At 43.3% G+C, this 14676-nt stretch overlaps 1 protein-coding gene across 4 annotated transcripts in view; it reads left to right on the plus strand.

Moving 5' to 3' along the window:
* The first annotated feature begins 14496 nt into the window (after positions 1-14496).
* Positions 14497-14676, plus strand: part of U2surp (U2 snRNP associated SURP domain containing) — a 52947-nt gene continuing 52767 nt past the window's right edge. For all 4 annotated transcript variants that reach the window (XM_051207061.1, XM_051207068.1, XM_051207082.1 and 1 more), the window contains exon 1: positions 14497-14666. In XM_051207061.1, coding sequence (XP_051063018.1) covers positions 14622-14666 — 45 coding nt within the window. In that variant the 5' untranslated portion in view covers positions 14497-14621. The remainder of the gene's footprint in view (positions 14667-14676) is intronic.

Raw genomic sequence — 14676 nt, forward strand, 5'->3', positions numbered from 1 at the left:
CTCTGCCTCCAGAGTGCAGAGATTAAAGGCATAAGCCACCACCCCTAGGTTAAATTAATTTTTAAACTCTATATATTCTTTTATGTTTTAAAGATGGGGGAATACACAAGTTTGTATCTTAAGAATATGGCATAACTTCATAAGAAAATGATTAAAATGTCTTTAGTTACCACCCATCTTTCCCAAGCCTAATTCTGAGGTCTAATGTAGTTTTCAGTTTAGAGCCAGGTGTGTGGATACTGTCACTCACTTGGGAGTGGAAACCTAAACTAACTACAACCTGTTTTGCCTATGAAAGCAACAAGGCAATCAGCATAAAATACACAACAACCAGAATTGGTGATGAAGAACTCTTATTTTGATGACTGACCTAAGAAAAGATTGGATTTAGAGAAAAATTTCAAAAATAGTGTCATCTGTAGAGCGTCCTAGTGCCCAGCTATGATAGATCAGGGTCTCTTGAATAAGCTTAAGGAGAACTGGGGTGTGGTCTTCTGAGAGCACTTTTGTCCTGTAGGGCAGGAAGGTCACACAATTAGGAATGTCAGGTCATCTTTATGCAAGTGATTGATGGCTGTTCTAGGGCTGATGGTGGGTGGTGGGAGGTTGCCCTGTAGAGTATTATACACTGCTGCTAATGGAAGAGCATCCCATTTCTGTGCCTGCTGCCCTTGGATGCTGACAGAAGCTCACAGATGCTCAGCAGACCATGTTTTGTTGGATTTACATGGGTAAGTAGCTCTGACAAAGAGTAACTCATAAATGTGATTTTTTTTTTTTTTTTTTTTTTTTTTTTTTTTTTTGTCTCTGGGTTAGCCCTTACTCTTTCTTGACCTTTTGCTTCTTGTGGTTGACCATGCTTTGATATTTTAAGGGAAGGAACAGAAGAAATGAAGGAACCATGATCATGCTTTTTCTCCCTGGAACTCAAGTACAGGGCTTTCAGGTAACTACAGTTCTCACTTCAATATAAATCATAGCTGATCTGGCTGAATTTCTTTGTGATTGGTTGATTGATTGATTGACTCATTCACTCATTCATTTGTATCTTTTTCCACTATTCACTTCAAGACTCTACCTAATGGCAGTAATTGCAATGTGTTTAATGTGTATCTTTTTGTTTCTTATTTGTATAATATATTGTTTTGTGTGCATCTTGTGTATTTTTCATTTATTCAGTCTATTTGCTTGTCTGGTTTTTGACCAGCCTAGAATGGCCTCCATAGTCAAGGATGACCTTGAACTACTTATCTGTCTGCCTGCAGAGTGCTGGGAACATTAGCACCATGCCTTGTGCTGAGGATTGAACCCACAGCCTCTTGTATGCTTGCTTGGTAAGCACCCTGCCAACTAAGCTATATCCAGAGCCCTATTTTTGTTTTGTTTCTTGAGATAGGGTCTTATCCAGGAAAAATCACAAGGTCAAGAATAAGATACAAAAGAATTTGGGAAAGGAGAATAAATTCTCCTTCCACCCCAGGGGATTGAGCCCAGAGCTGTAATGACATAATTTATGAACCTCCCATTGACCTTTTTTATGAGCAGCAAAGATAGGTGCATCCATTCTCAGAAAGATCTGGTCTTACAGTCAAATAAATATGTAGTCCTGGCTGTCCTGAAATTAATTACTATGTAGGCCAGGCTGGCTTCCAATTTGCAATGATTCTCCTGCCTCTGCATTTGGAGTGCTGGGATTATAGGTGTGTGCCTACACACCCAGCTCTGCTACAGGGGACTCCTTGGTGTACATTCACTTTCTGACAATCCTCTCACCAAACCACAGCTACCCAATTGTCTCTTAAATCCCTAATACCAACACAATACTTTCTCCTTATCAACCTAAAAAGGAATATTGTTTGGATCTATACTGCCGGGAAGGGAATTTCTGAGCCATAGAATTGAGTATATTTAATTTTAAGTGAAGTACAAGATTAGAATGGATGAACTAATGTCTTCTCCATAGCAAAGGTCACAGAAAGGTCTATAAGTTCTTTGTAGCGACTCCCATCAAAAGGTCCAGTTATAAGCCCGGGTTCAGTCTCTGGGCGAAGAAAGAGGCGATCGTTTCCATTCTCTGTTTCCCTTGCGAGGCATTTAATCGTGTACAATTTTTGAGCAGTAACAGGATTTTCTAACTCTATTGTGTGAGGTTTGCAACAGACCTCACGAGCCATTACAGTTCCTATTGTTGAGCTTGAAGCCCTTCCATCATCATGCAGAAGAAGCCCAAGCTAATCACGAGATACCAGAGCGGGAGATGACTATCAAGAGGAGCCCAGTCCAAATTCCCCACCTACAGAACTGTGAGCTAGTAGAACGGTTGTTGTAAGTCAGTAAGTTTGGGGGCTTTTCTCTGTAGCCACAGCTATGTGATAAACTCCCACCAGAAGAACTGACAGTTCCTTCATCTCTGTGGCCATGTAGCATTAGCTAGCTTTCTCATTTTTCTGCCTCTTATAGGGATAGCCTGTTCAATAGCAATTTCTCCAAAACTGCCAGCGAAGTGTAGATTTCTTTATATTTTTAGTCGACTTTGGGCCTTTTCTTCTTAAACTGTCTATTTGTCTTTTGTCCACCTTTCTTATGGAGTTCTCTCTTTCCTTCGTGGTCTGCTGGACTGCCTGCACATTCTGGGTGTTTCCAGGTTCTTGGCATAGCCTTCAAACACAAGAGGCTGAGTAACAAAGGATTTTATTCAAAACTAAGGCTAAAGGATGGAGAATATACACTAGAGAGCAGCTGGCTCTGAGAGACTGGTGCAGCTCAAGACTGGTGTCTGTCACTACCCAGCAGCTTCCTTGCCTGGGTCCAGGAGGATTTGCTCACTAGGGACAAAGTTGGGTGGTTTTCTGTTTTGATTGACTGACTTACGTTATGTAAACACTTCTCATATCCTTTCCCACAACGAGTCTGATTTTGATCACATGCATGCATGCCCAATTAGGTTCAAGCAAAAGATGACAAGTAGCTGGGTGTTGGTGGCATATGCCTTTAATCCCAGCACTTGGGAAGCAGAGGTAGGTGGATCTCTGTGAGTTCAAGGCTAGCCTGGTCTCCAGATTGAGTTCCAGGACAGGCTCCAAAGCAATACAGAGAAACTGAAAAACAAAACAAAACAAAACAAAACAAAAAAGACAACTAAGGATTTTCCCTAAAAGTTCACTCACAGGATGCAGTTTGCATTCGAGCACATGCTCCCAAAATGAGTTCAGGTTGGACCAGCCCAGTCCACTGCCCTAGTTTCAAGATATATTCCAAGATGCATTTGACCACAATAGAGGGGATTAATACAGGTTTCTAGAGAGCTACTGGTCAGAGTGACAGTAGCTGTTTTGGAGGAGGGTTTGAGTACATACAGTAGTTTGTGTAGGTGGGGGTCCTGTTGCTGAGTGCTTTGGTAGGAAACAAGTGTAACCCAACCCAAACAGATTGCCAAGATATCCCTTGCTTATTTTCTTCAATGTCTTTTCACTTTTAATCTTTTTTATTCTGTGACAGCTCTCTGTGTCTATTGTTCCCTGTCTTAGTTAGGGTTTCCATTGTTGCAATGAAACATGATGACCAAAAAGCAAGCTGGGGAGGAAAGAGTTTGTTAGGCTCACCCTTGAGCATTGCTGTTCACCACTGAAGGAAGTCAACACAGGAACTCAAACACAAGGAAGGGTCCTTAATGCAGGAGTTGATGTAGAGGCCATGGAGGGGAGCTGCTTACTGCTTGCTTCCCTTGGCTTGCTCACCCCACCTTCTTAGAGAATCCAGGGCCAACAGCACAGGGATTGTACCACCCACCATGAGCTGAGCCCTCCACCATGATCATCCAAAGGGAAAATGCCTTACAGCTACATCACAAGGAGGCATTTCCTCAGCTGAGGTTCCTTCTTCTGGCGACTCTAATGCATCAAGTTGACACAGAAAACCACCCAGTACATTCCCCACCGAGACAGGGGTCCGGCTCAACTCCTAAGGGTCATATTCTATTTCTGATACTGGCATTACAGGTATGCACCACCATCCCCTATACTGTAATCTGTATTTTAAATCTATGATGGCTTCTAAAAGTAACATTCTTTCATTTTTAATGTGATCAAATGCATCCATGACTTGTTCTATGGTTTATATTTGTGAATTTTTGTTTGAGATAATTGTACTAGTTAGGGTTTCTATTGCTGTGACAAAATACCACGAGGCAACCTGTAAAAGAACACGTTTAATTGGGTTTACAGTATCAGAGGGTTAGAGTCCATGATGGTAGAGTAAAGACAGGGCAGCAGTCAGCTGAGAGATCAGTCTCACAAGCAGGAAGCAAACAGTACACCGAGTCTCCTAAACCTTAAGGCCTGCCCTCAGTGACACACCTTTCCAGACAAGGCCACGCCTCCTAATTGTAAGGCTTCAGGCACTATGCTGGCTTGCCCCTGTCACCTGGCAGAATGCACTCAGGCAGTGCTCTGGTCAGCCCAGGGTTCCATGAATACTAGTCTGCAGGCAGGTGTAAAGGACCCCTTTAAAAGTCAGACCCCCCCTGCTCACTGACACTCTCTTCCTCTCTCTCTTTTGCTCTCTCTCTCTCTCTCTCTCTCTTTCTCTCTCTCTCTCTCTCTCTCTCCTACTTTTGGTTGGCCACCAGCTACCCCCATTTCTTCTCTCCCCCCCTTTTTCTCCCCTTCTCTCCTCTTCTGTTCCAGGTTCCCGCTGCCTCTATGTCTCTTCCGTCTCCCTCCATCAGTAATTGTCTTAGTTAGGGTTTCTATAGCTGCAATAAAACACCATGACCAAAAAACAAGTTGGGGAGGAAAGGATTTATTTGGCTTATATTTCCACATTATAGTCCACCATTGAAGGAAACCAGGACAGGAACTCAAACAGGTTAGGAACTTAAATAGGACAGGAACTTGGAGGTGGGAGCTGACACAGAGGCCATGGAGGGGTGGTGATGATTGGCTTATACAGACTGATTGCTTATGAAACCCAGGGCCACCAGCCCAGGGATGGCACCAACCATAATGAACTGGGCTCTCATCATCAATCACTAATTAAGAAAATGCCCTACAGGCTTGCCTACACCCTGATTTTAATGGAAGCGTTTTCTTAATTGAGGGTCTCACCTCTCAATTGACTTTAGCTTGTGTCAAGATGACATAAAACTATCTAGCACAGTATTATTATCTCAGTTTTACATACAAGTAAATAGAGATCCAGAAAATTAACATTCACTGTGCTAGGTTCATGTGCCCGTGCCGTGGAGTAGGGTCTAGACTCAGCCTCTCATCCCACATAGCATGCCTGGCTTTTCAACTCATGGTCAGTTTACCCTCCAAGTTCACTCAAGGGGCTGGCTAGGGGGGCAAGGTGAAGCTCCATCATTCCCATCTCTCAGTGAACACCAGCCTGGATGCAGAGTTAGTTGTCTGCTCTTCAAATTCAGATCCCATAATATTTTATTTAAACACTAAACCTAGTGCTAGCAATGGTTAAAAGTTCTAAAACCAATGTCCTGGGCTGGATTTGGGTCACATGGGTAATAATTTGCAAATGTACCTGTGGGTGGTAGGAATGATGTAGAATATGTAATTGTGATATACTCAGTTCAGCTAAATGATTAAAAGCCAGTGAGCCTAGGTCCTCACAATATAAAAAAGATTTGGGGCTGGTGGTGGTTCATGCCTTTAGTCCCAGAACTCGGGAGACAGAGACAGGCAGATCTTGAGTCTCTGGTCTACAGAGAGTTTCAGGACAGCCAGGGCTACAGAGAGAAACCAAAATAACAACAGCAACCAAAAATAAATAAAGCATGTAGGTTATTTCCTTTCCTCCTCTTTTCAGCAGAGCCTAGATTTTGTTTGGATAAGGAATTTTCAGGTCACCCATATGTTCCATATAATCCAATCCTAGCCATCTCGCTTCATCTCTGCCCTCATCGGGAGATTTTCCGGGATGTTTTCTAGGAAGGGTCCTCCTTCCACACTCCACACTGAGGCTGAAAGCTTCTATGTATGTTGTGCCTCTGTTTTGTTTCCTGCCTCCATCCTCTCCCTGCTCACCACCTAGGTGTTACAAGACAGAAAAAATATAGAATGGTATGTGTAAAATGTGGCTTTAGTCTTCATTTGAAGCAACGGCATACCCCAAAATGAACAGCAAAAAATATCTACAGTGAAATAGTGTATGTCCCACAACCTCTGTGCCCCAGAACCTTGTTTTCTTCCCTAGTGACAAGTAGTTTCCAGTTTTAAAAGGGATATACTTCATGAATGCCTTCATAAATGTTCCTGTTACATTACATCAGCAAATTACCCAGCATTTTGTCAGTGCCAAACAACAAGCATTTTATTTTATTTTTTTAATTTTCTTTTTAACCTCCCATTCCTTCTGCTTCAGAGCTGACCTGGCTCTAGGGAGGACTTCCTGAGGCAGGCTGGTGTCAGGCTGGGAGCTGGAGCAGGTCTTCTGTAGGGCTGCCCAGACCCCTGCTGGCAGGGCAGAGCTCCTCCCAGGCTGTTGGACTGTTGAAGGCAGCTTCATTTGGTCTCTGGCTTGTGGCCTGAAGCCTTCCTTCAGGTTTTTTTTTTTTGTTTGTTTGTTTGTTTGTTTGTTTTTGTTTTTTGTTTTGTTTTGTTTTGTTTTGACATGGGCCTCTCAATAGGAGCATAGGAACTATCTGCATTTTAGCAAACAAGGAGAGGGAGGAAGGGAAGGAAAGAAGGAGGGAGAGAGAGAGGAGAGCCAGAAAAGGCAGGACAAGAGGTCAAGGGATTATTTTAACCTGATCTTGGAAGGACAGCCTGTCACGGTTGGTTGTTATGGTCTGTTTGTTAGAGGCAAGTCGTCAGGTTGAAGCACCGGTCACGGAAAGGGAAGCAAATGAGGGGCTGATCTAAGTTGGAGGCCATCAGGGGCTACCAGCAATATGTGTACATATTTTTATCTCCAGATGCATTTTTAAATGCATGTCCACTTCCATACTTTCCCTTATGAAGCTGCACAGTTCTGTGTTGATCAGGAAGACCCCTCACTTCAACACTGTCACAGCATCTCAGACCCATTTAACACAGCATTCTTTGGATGTGTGGCTGTAATTGAAGCCCCATATTGGCAGACACCAGGATGCTTTGGGTTATTGGCTGCACAAGGGCTTCTCAGCACGTGCATTACATTTCAACAGCTAGGGCCAAATTGCCAGTAAGGGGGGGGGGAGGATGAACCAAACTGCAACCCCAAAGCAAGGACTGTGTGCTTTATCCACAGCATCTCTGCAAATTGCAATGACGTGGGAAACATGAAAAACTAAAATTCAAAGCTACTAGACTGGAAAGATTGGAATACTTAATTTTTATTAGCTAAAAGAGGAACAAGACTCTGCCATTTGTTTAACTGGATCTGGATTTACCCTGGTATCTTTTTTTCCTATTATTCAAATAAGAGATGCAAATGGTGGCTCAAGCTAAATCTCAACAGGTAGGAGGCTATCTTGGGGGGCGGGGTTATCAGGCATTTGAGGCTATACAGTGAGATGCTATCTCAAAATAATAGTAACAGTAATAATGGAAAATAAAGAACTCACACAGTTAATAGTAAGGAGTCTTCAGTTCAGGCCTTGGTGTGCATGGTGGCTCCCTCTGATTCCAGCAACTAACCTGAGATAATATTTCTTGTTGAGGCTGCAGGCTTTCTTAGGGGTACTCACAGTCAGTTTATTAGATTCAAACTTCATGGGATGTGGTGGGAGATGCTATCAAACCAAGTTGATACTGAATATTTACTTTGGAAATGTTGCTCTGGCCATTTTGTTCTTCCTTCTGAGGCATGGGAAAGTCAGGGTGGACGCCTCAGACCTCAGATCTTCCAGCTGTCCTTCCTGTTTCAGAACCTTTTCTATCATCAGTAGCTTCTCCGTGTGTGTCCCATGGAGAAGTGTTGGCTAACTGTTCCATTGCCAACCTCTCCTGGAGGTTAAAAAAGCATTTTGTACCTCGATTTGAAATGGATTGGTTGTTCTGTGCCTTCAGGAACACAGAGGGAATGCTTGCTCCTTTTGAGCTGTTTCTGTGACCTCCTGTGCTCTTCTTCCACAGGGGGGCTTTAATTCCCCACTCCTTTATCTAAGAGTCACTTTTCAAGTATATGGACACAAGGATTCCTCTCTTCTAAATACAGTTCCAAGATCCAAAATGCTGTGTAGTGCAAGGACCCCAGTGGTGGCGGCTTTCTGGGGTCCCTGTACAACAATAGGACTTAGTTTTCTATTGCTGTGATTAGACACCATGACCAGGGCAACTAATAAGAGACATTTAACTGCAGGCTTACAGTTTCAGAGGGTGAGTCCACGGCAGGGAGTATGGTTGCAGTCTGCCAGCCATGATGCTGAAGCAGTAACTGAAGCTTACATCTTGAGACAACAACTACCAGAGAGAGATGGGAGTGGAGGAGACAGAGAGCAGGGATGGGTGGGGAAGCAGAAGTGTGTGTGTGTGTGTGTGTGAGAGAGAGAGAGAGAGAGAGAGAGAGAGAGATTGATTGAGAGATCCTGCCATTTATATAGTATAACATGGATGAAGCTTAAGGACATTCTGCCAAGTAAAATAAGCCAATTGCTAAAGAACAGATATTGGCACATCTGTAGTTTTTTTTTTTTTTTTTTTTTTTTTGTTTTTTTTTTTTGTTTTTTTGCAGGAGCTTTATCGAAAGTTTGAGGCCAGCCTAGGCTAAAGAATAAGAGTCTGTTTTTTTTTGTTTTTTTTTTTTTTTTTTTTTTAAGAAATATATATTGTAAGAATCTACTTACATGTGATGTCTACAGCGATTGTAGACACCAAGGCTAAGTGGTGGCTGTCAGGGGCTGATGGGGGAAGGGGAATGAGGACTTGGTTTTAATTGGCTGGGATTAAGGGTGGGCACCACCACCCAGCTCTCCTGCCTTTAAATTATTTAACAGGCATAGAAAATGACTCCATACAAGACAATGACAATGGGATTGCACCACCCACATTCAGGGTGGATCTTCTCTGGAAACACCGCCATAGACACATCCAGAGGTCTGTTTCCACGGTAATTCTAAATCCAGTTGACAATGAAGATGAATCACCACAATTCAATATACAACAAAGTCATCTTTATTCTCATAAAACTAAAAGCATTCTTGTTAAAGCCAGGAACTAGACAAGGCTGTCCACGAACACCATATGATAACATTACTCTTGATGAGCTATGCAAGAAGGGAATTTTTTTTTTTTCAAGATCCACAAGAGAAAATGGAGTAGTTATTACTTGAAAGTGGTATCACTGCATCCTTGGAAGTGTGACAAAATAAACTGGTCAACTACACAAATAAAAGAATTTGCAGGGCTGGCTCAGTGGTTAAAGTGCTTGCTATGTAAGCATGAGAACCCAAGTTTGGATTTCTAAGTGCACGCGCGCGCGCGCGCACGCACGCACGCGCACACACACACACACACACTCACACACACACACACACACCCAGCACACATTTGTAACTCAGGTGCTGGGGGGGGAGGGGTACAGAGTCAGGCAGAAGAGAGGGGTGCTGGCCAGACTCTCCAAAAAGGTAAGCGGGGCAGGACTGGTGAGGACTGAGAGCAAGTTCAGGGGTAGAGCTCTTGCTTACTTGCACACCGTCTTATGATGAACTCCTATTGAGTAAGGAAACCCTCTTTAAATCAATTCAGGATCTTGTGTGCAGGGCAAGCAAACACTTTACTACTGGGCTACACTGTCAGCCTGGAACAATTACACTGAAGGTCACTTTCAGTATATACAGTCCACAACCATTTTTTAAAATTTCATTTTATGTTTGTCTGCCATGTATGTGCTAGTGACCTGAGAGGCCCAAAAAGTGTGTCAAATCTGTAGTTGGAGGTGCTTGTGAGCCACTTGACATGGGTGCTGGGATCCAAATCTCAGTCCTTTGGATAGCAGAAAGTGTTAATTAACCGTTGAGTCTTCTCTCTAGCCCTGTATCATTCACATTGTTAAATGTAGTCTGCATTCCCTTCCCCATTTTAAGAAATAAAATTGGGGGGAGGGCACCTAAAAGCATGGAACCAGGCACTGTGCCCTCTGATTTCAGCTCTGGTCAGTGCCAGAAGACTTGAATGTGACTTAGACTGTTCCACACTATCCACAGGCAGGCTTCATGAGGAAAATTTGTCTGCCATACATGGTGAGGGCTTGGTCAGCTGTGGTGTACAGCTCCTGTCCCCAGAAGTTGCAGTAGCTCATCTTAACTGGATGGTCCCCTAGAATTGAGTCTTTTCCATTTTCAAAGAGAATCTTGAGTTTTATGTAAAATCTCCCAATTTTAAAACATTAGATCAAATTTCAAAGGGAAAAAATTTACTGATTAAGCTAAACAAAACATTTTGATGGACTGTCTTGAGTACACTTTGTAACGTCTGATGAAAACGGCCATTGCAGGGGAAACTGAATGAGTGAATGGTGGCTGTGAGGACAAGAGAGCTAACACTGGAGGTAGAGAAAAGTGTGTTTGGTCTCTCGAGAACAGTTCACTGCACAGTGCTTTCTACCTATGTGCAGCCACTGGCGAAAAGTAATTATGAATCAAATTCTATGTTTGAGGTTCTGTAGGTCTACTTGGATTAATTTAATGAATCATTCTCCTTAATTTGTAGTTTGAATAACCAGGTCCAGATGACACGGTTTAAATGCACCAAGGATAACTGCTTATAATTATGATTTGAAAGCTTTAAGAATAGACTTAATTGATCTGAATGAAGACCTATGTCTTACTTCTATTAGGACACAAATGTGTACAACTTGCTTTGGGCATTACTCTGCATTCTTCTATTTTTTTCAAACATGTAGGGGTGAACATTTTAGTACAAATTATTTTAGAGATATTATAACAAAGGCTTCCCTTTACTTTCCTCCCTCCAAGCCTTCCCACATGCCCTCTTCTGCTTCCCTTCAAATTCATGGCCTCATTTTTTACCACTAATTTTTAATACACACACACACACACCCCTAAATATAACCTGTTTGGTCTGCATAATGTTACTTGTTTGTATGTTTTCAGAGCTGACTTTGGCACTGAACAACCAACTGGTGTGTTCTTCCCTGGGAAAAGCTACCTCTCTGGTTCCCAGCTTTCCTCAGTCACCTATAGTTCTTTGGGCAACCTTCAGGCCTTGTGAGCTTTTCTCTGTCCAGTTTGGCGTGTTCATTGGGCAGTCAAATTGGTGAGACTGTTGGTGTAGATTCTGATATTACAATCTCACAGCAAACTATAGATCCTCTGGCTTTTATAATCTTTCTGGTTTTTATTTTTTGTTTTTTTTTCTTCGATACAGGGTTTTTCTGTATTGCTCTGGAGCCTGTCCTGGAACTCGATCTGTAGACCACGCTGGCTTAGAACTCACAAAAATCCACCTGCTTCTGCCTCCCAAGTGCTGGGACTAAAGGCATTGCCACCAATGCCTGGCTTTCTGCTTGTTCTTTTGCCAAGTTCCTGAAGCCTTAGGAGAAGGAGTATTTTTAGGTATATCTATTGGGACTAGGCTCCACAACTCTGAATTTTGACTTGTTGTGGCTTTGTGAAGTGAAAATTATTTTTAAAAGAAGGGGTTTGGGGGTTTGACTGAGGAACTGCATATGTTCATAATATATTCAAGGCATCTGGCAGAGTTGCCAGAACACCCAGTCCCAAGCCTTGCTCTGCTCAGGTGACGATTTCACTTGCTTTCTTTCTTTTCCTCAGAGACAGGGTTTCTCAGTGTCATCCTGGCTGTGTTAGAACTGACTCTGTAGAACAGGCTGGCCTCAACTCAGAGATCCACCTGCCTGTATTTCACCTCTAATCCTAGACTAAACAACTAAGATCTAATGTGGTACACTCTAGTTGGAAAATTACGGGTTCCCATGGAAACAAACATTTCCGACAGTCTTGGCTGGGGAGGTAAGTCTGTAAACCTTCCAGAAGGAAGTGATATCTTTAGTGGGTGTAAGAAATTAATTAGATGGCTGGGCATTGGTGGCACATGCCTTTAGTTCCAGGAGGCAGAGGCAGGTGGATCTCTGTGACTTTGGGGCCAGCTTGGTCTACAGAGCTAGTTCCAGGACAGGCTCTAAAACAATACAGAGAAACCTCTGTCTCAAAGAACAAAAAACAAACAAACAAACAAAAACAAACAAAAAACAAACAACAAACAAAAACAAAACAAAACAACCAAACCCAAAACAAACAAAAAGCAAGCAAGAAAGACAGAAATTAATTACAGGTGAGGGTCTGATTGAGAGAAGAGGTTCAGAACTGAAGATGAGGGACAGGATCTGAGGATGGAAATAAATTCAGTTGGGCTCCAAGGTATAGAACAACATTCTGTTGTAATTTCACATGCAGCAACCATTACTTTCTAATCATTGACTTGCTATTATTATGACTTCTACCCTTACTGCCTAGTTTATCCTTCAGTGCCTGGTACCAGATGCTATTGTCCTTTAGAGAGAAATAGCTTCCTATCTAAGTGTTTCTTGGTCCCTTTATCATACCCCATCAACCAAAAAGATGAAACTCAACTTCTGCATTGCAAATGTTTTTGCTTCTGTGAATCTGCCTCCCATCTCTTCAATCCATTCCCACTCTCAGAGTTAATTATTTCTTTCAGTCCCCTTCCCTACTTGTCCTTTCCTCAGAGTCAATTATACACAGGGTTACTTTGCTATCTCCTTGTTTGCTGTCCTTATTCCCAAGTTTTGCATTGTATAGTATTATTATTTATCTGGTTTTGTAAGTCACTGTGCAACACTGTGCAAGCTTTTATATATTAATAACAGCAGGGCTTGTGGGGTGGTGGTAGACACCTTTACTCCCAGCACTCAGGAAGCAGCGGCCTGGTCTACAGAGCTAGTTCTGAGACTGCCAAAGCTACACAGAGAAACTGTCTTGAAAAAATATCAAAACCCAGGGTTGGAGAGATGGCTCAGTGGTTTAAGAACACCGATCCCTCTTCCCGAGGACTCAGGTTCACTTCCCAGCACCCACATGTCAGCTGACAACAGCAACTCCAGTTCTACAGTACCCAACACCATGGCAAAACACCAATGTATATAAGATATAAAAAAAAAATAAATAAATAAAAGAGACGGAAAAACTCAAACTACCCAAGCAAACAAAAAACCCAGCAGGACTCAGAATAATGAATTAAGGACAAGTTATGAAGCCCACACTGCAGCACGACTCTACTTAAACCTATTGCATCCTGAGAATATGACTCTACCTTATAACCACACCAGTTACCTGGGCATCTTATGTGAACTTGTTCCTATACCCTCCCTACACCTGGTCACCTTGACGTTTATGGTTACCTGTACAAAGGGTTGGGCTGACATAGTTCATAAGGCTTTTACTTTAACTACTTCTACCCAGGATTCCTTTCCATTTTCCCACTTGATTTCACACTGACCTTCTCAAGCAAGCACTCCTTTAAATTCTGAGCCTGATAAGAACTCTCAAAGAGCCGGGCAGGCGAACGCTTAATGCCAGCACTGGTGAGGCAGAGGCAGGCAATCTCTTGAGTTCGAGGCCAGTAAGGTCTACTACAGAGTGAGTTCCAGGCCAGCCAGGGTTACAGAGAAACACTGTCTGGAGAAACCAAAAAAAGTCAACCAACAAACCAAAACAAATAACCAGGGGCATGGTGGCTAAGTCAGGAGGCTGAGAGACCTAGGCTTAGAGACAACAGAATTAGCAGTTTAAAGCCATCTTCTGCTACAGCTTTTGTGGCTACACTTCAAAGAAACTGAAGTTGGCAGTTTGTTCAGAGAGCAAAAGGCTCTAGCCCACCTGAGTTCAATTCCTGGTTCCCATCGTAGTGAAAAGGCGAGCAACAACTCCTGCAAATTACCCTGTAACTTCCACACGGCTGTTGTGGCGTGCCTGCACTACGAAGTTACTTTAATTAAAAAAAATAAATAAATAAAATTTACACATATGCACATTTGTTATAAAAGGTGTTATAACCTTCTCTACGATTTTTTTCTTTCAGGCTCTCCAAGTACCATGCTCAGACGTCCTAACAGTTTTTGTCCCACTACCCTCAGGTTGGGCCAAATGCTTTTTCTCAACTCTGCAGTCACACTAGCTCACTGCTCACCATTTTAACGCGAGCAGATTGCTAATTTGCCTTCTGGGCTCCCGAGGGGCCGTGGCGCAAACAAGTGTCTCGATGGTCACATCTATTTTCTGAGCGGGGACGCTCGGCCCACGTGGCTACTGCAGTCCTTTTTAAGCAGCTTCCTTTCCTCCCCCACAGGAAGTAGAAACCCGCTTGCATCTAACACCGTCTGGCTCGAGAAAGAAAATGACTGAATTATCAGTCGGCCTTGAAAGTCGGGTCAAGGAGATTCCCTAAATTCCGCGGCCGCGTAACGTGACGAGACGCCGCAATTCACCGGAAGACGAGGGGAGTGGGCGGGCCGCGAGAAGCGACTTGACACGGAAGTCACGCGGTACGGCGCGTCTGGGTTCTCCGTTTCGGCGTTCGGCTCTTCAGCCTGGCAGGGCTCTGGCGCGCTCTGCTGCGATCGGCTCTTTCGGTGCTCGACTCACCCGCGCTGCTGCCTCCGCTGAAGGAGGAGCAAAGCTCAAGATGGCCGACAAAACGCCAGGCGGATCTCAGAAGGCCAGTTCAAAGGTAGTTTCTT

The sequence above is a fragment of the Phodopus roborovskii genome, unplaced genomic scaffold (genome assembly GCF_943737965.1).
Source record: "Phodopus roborovskii unplaced genomic scaffold, PHOROB, whole genome shotgun sequence".
NCBI lineage: Eukaryota > Metazoa > Chordata > Mammalia > Rodentia > Cricetidae > Phodopus > Phodopus roborovskii.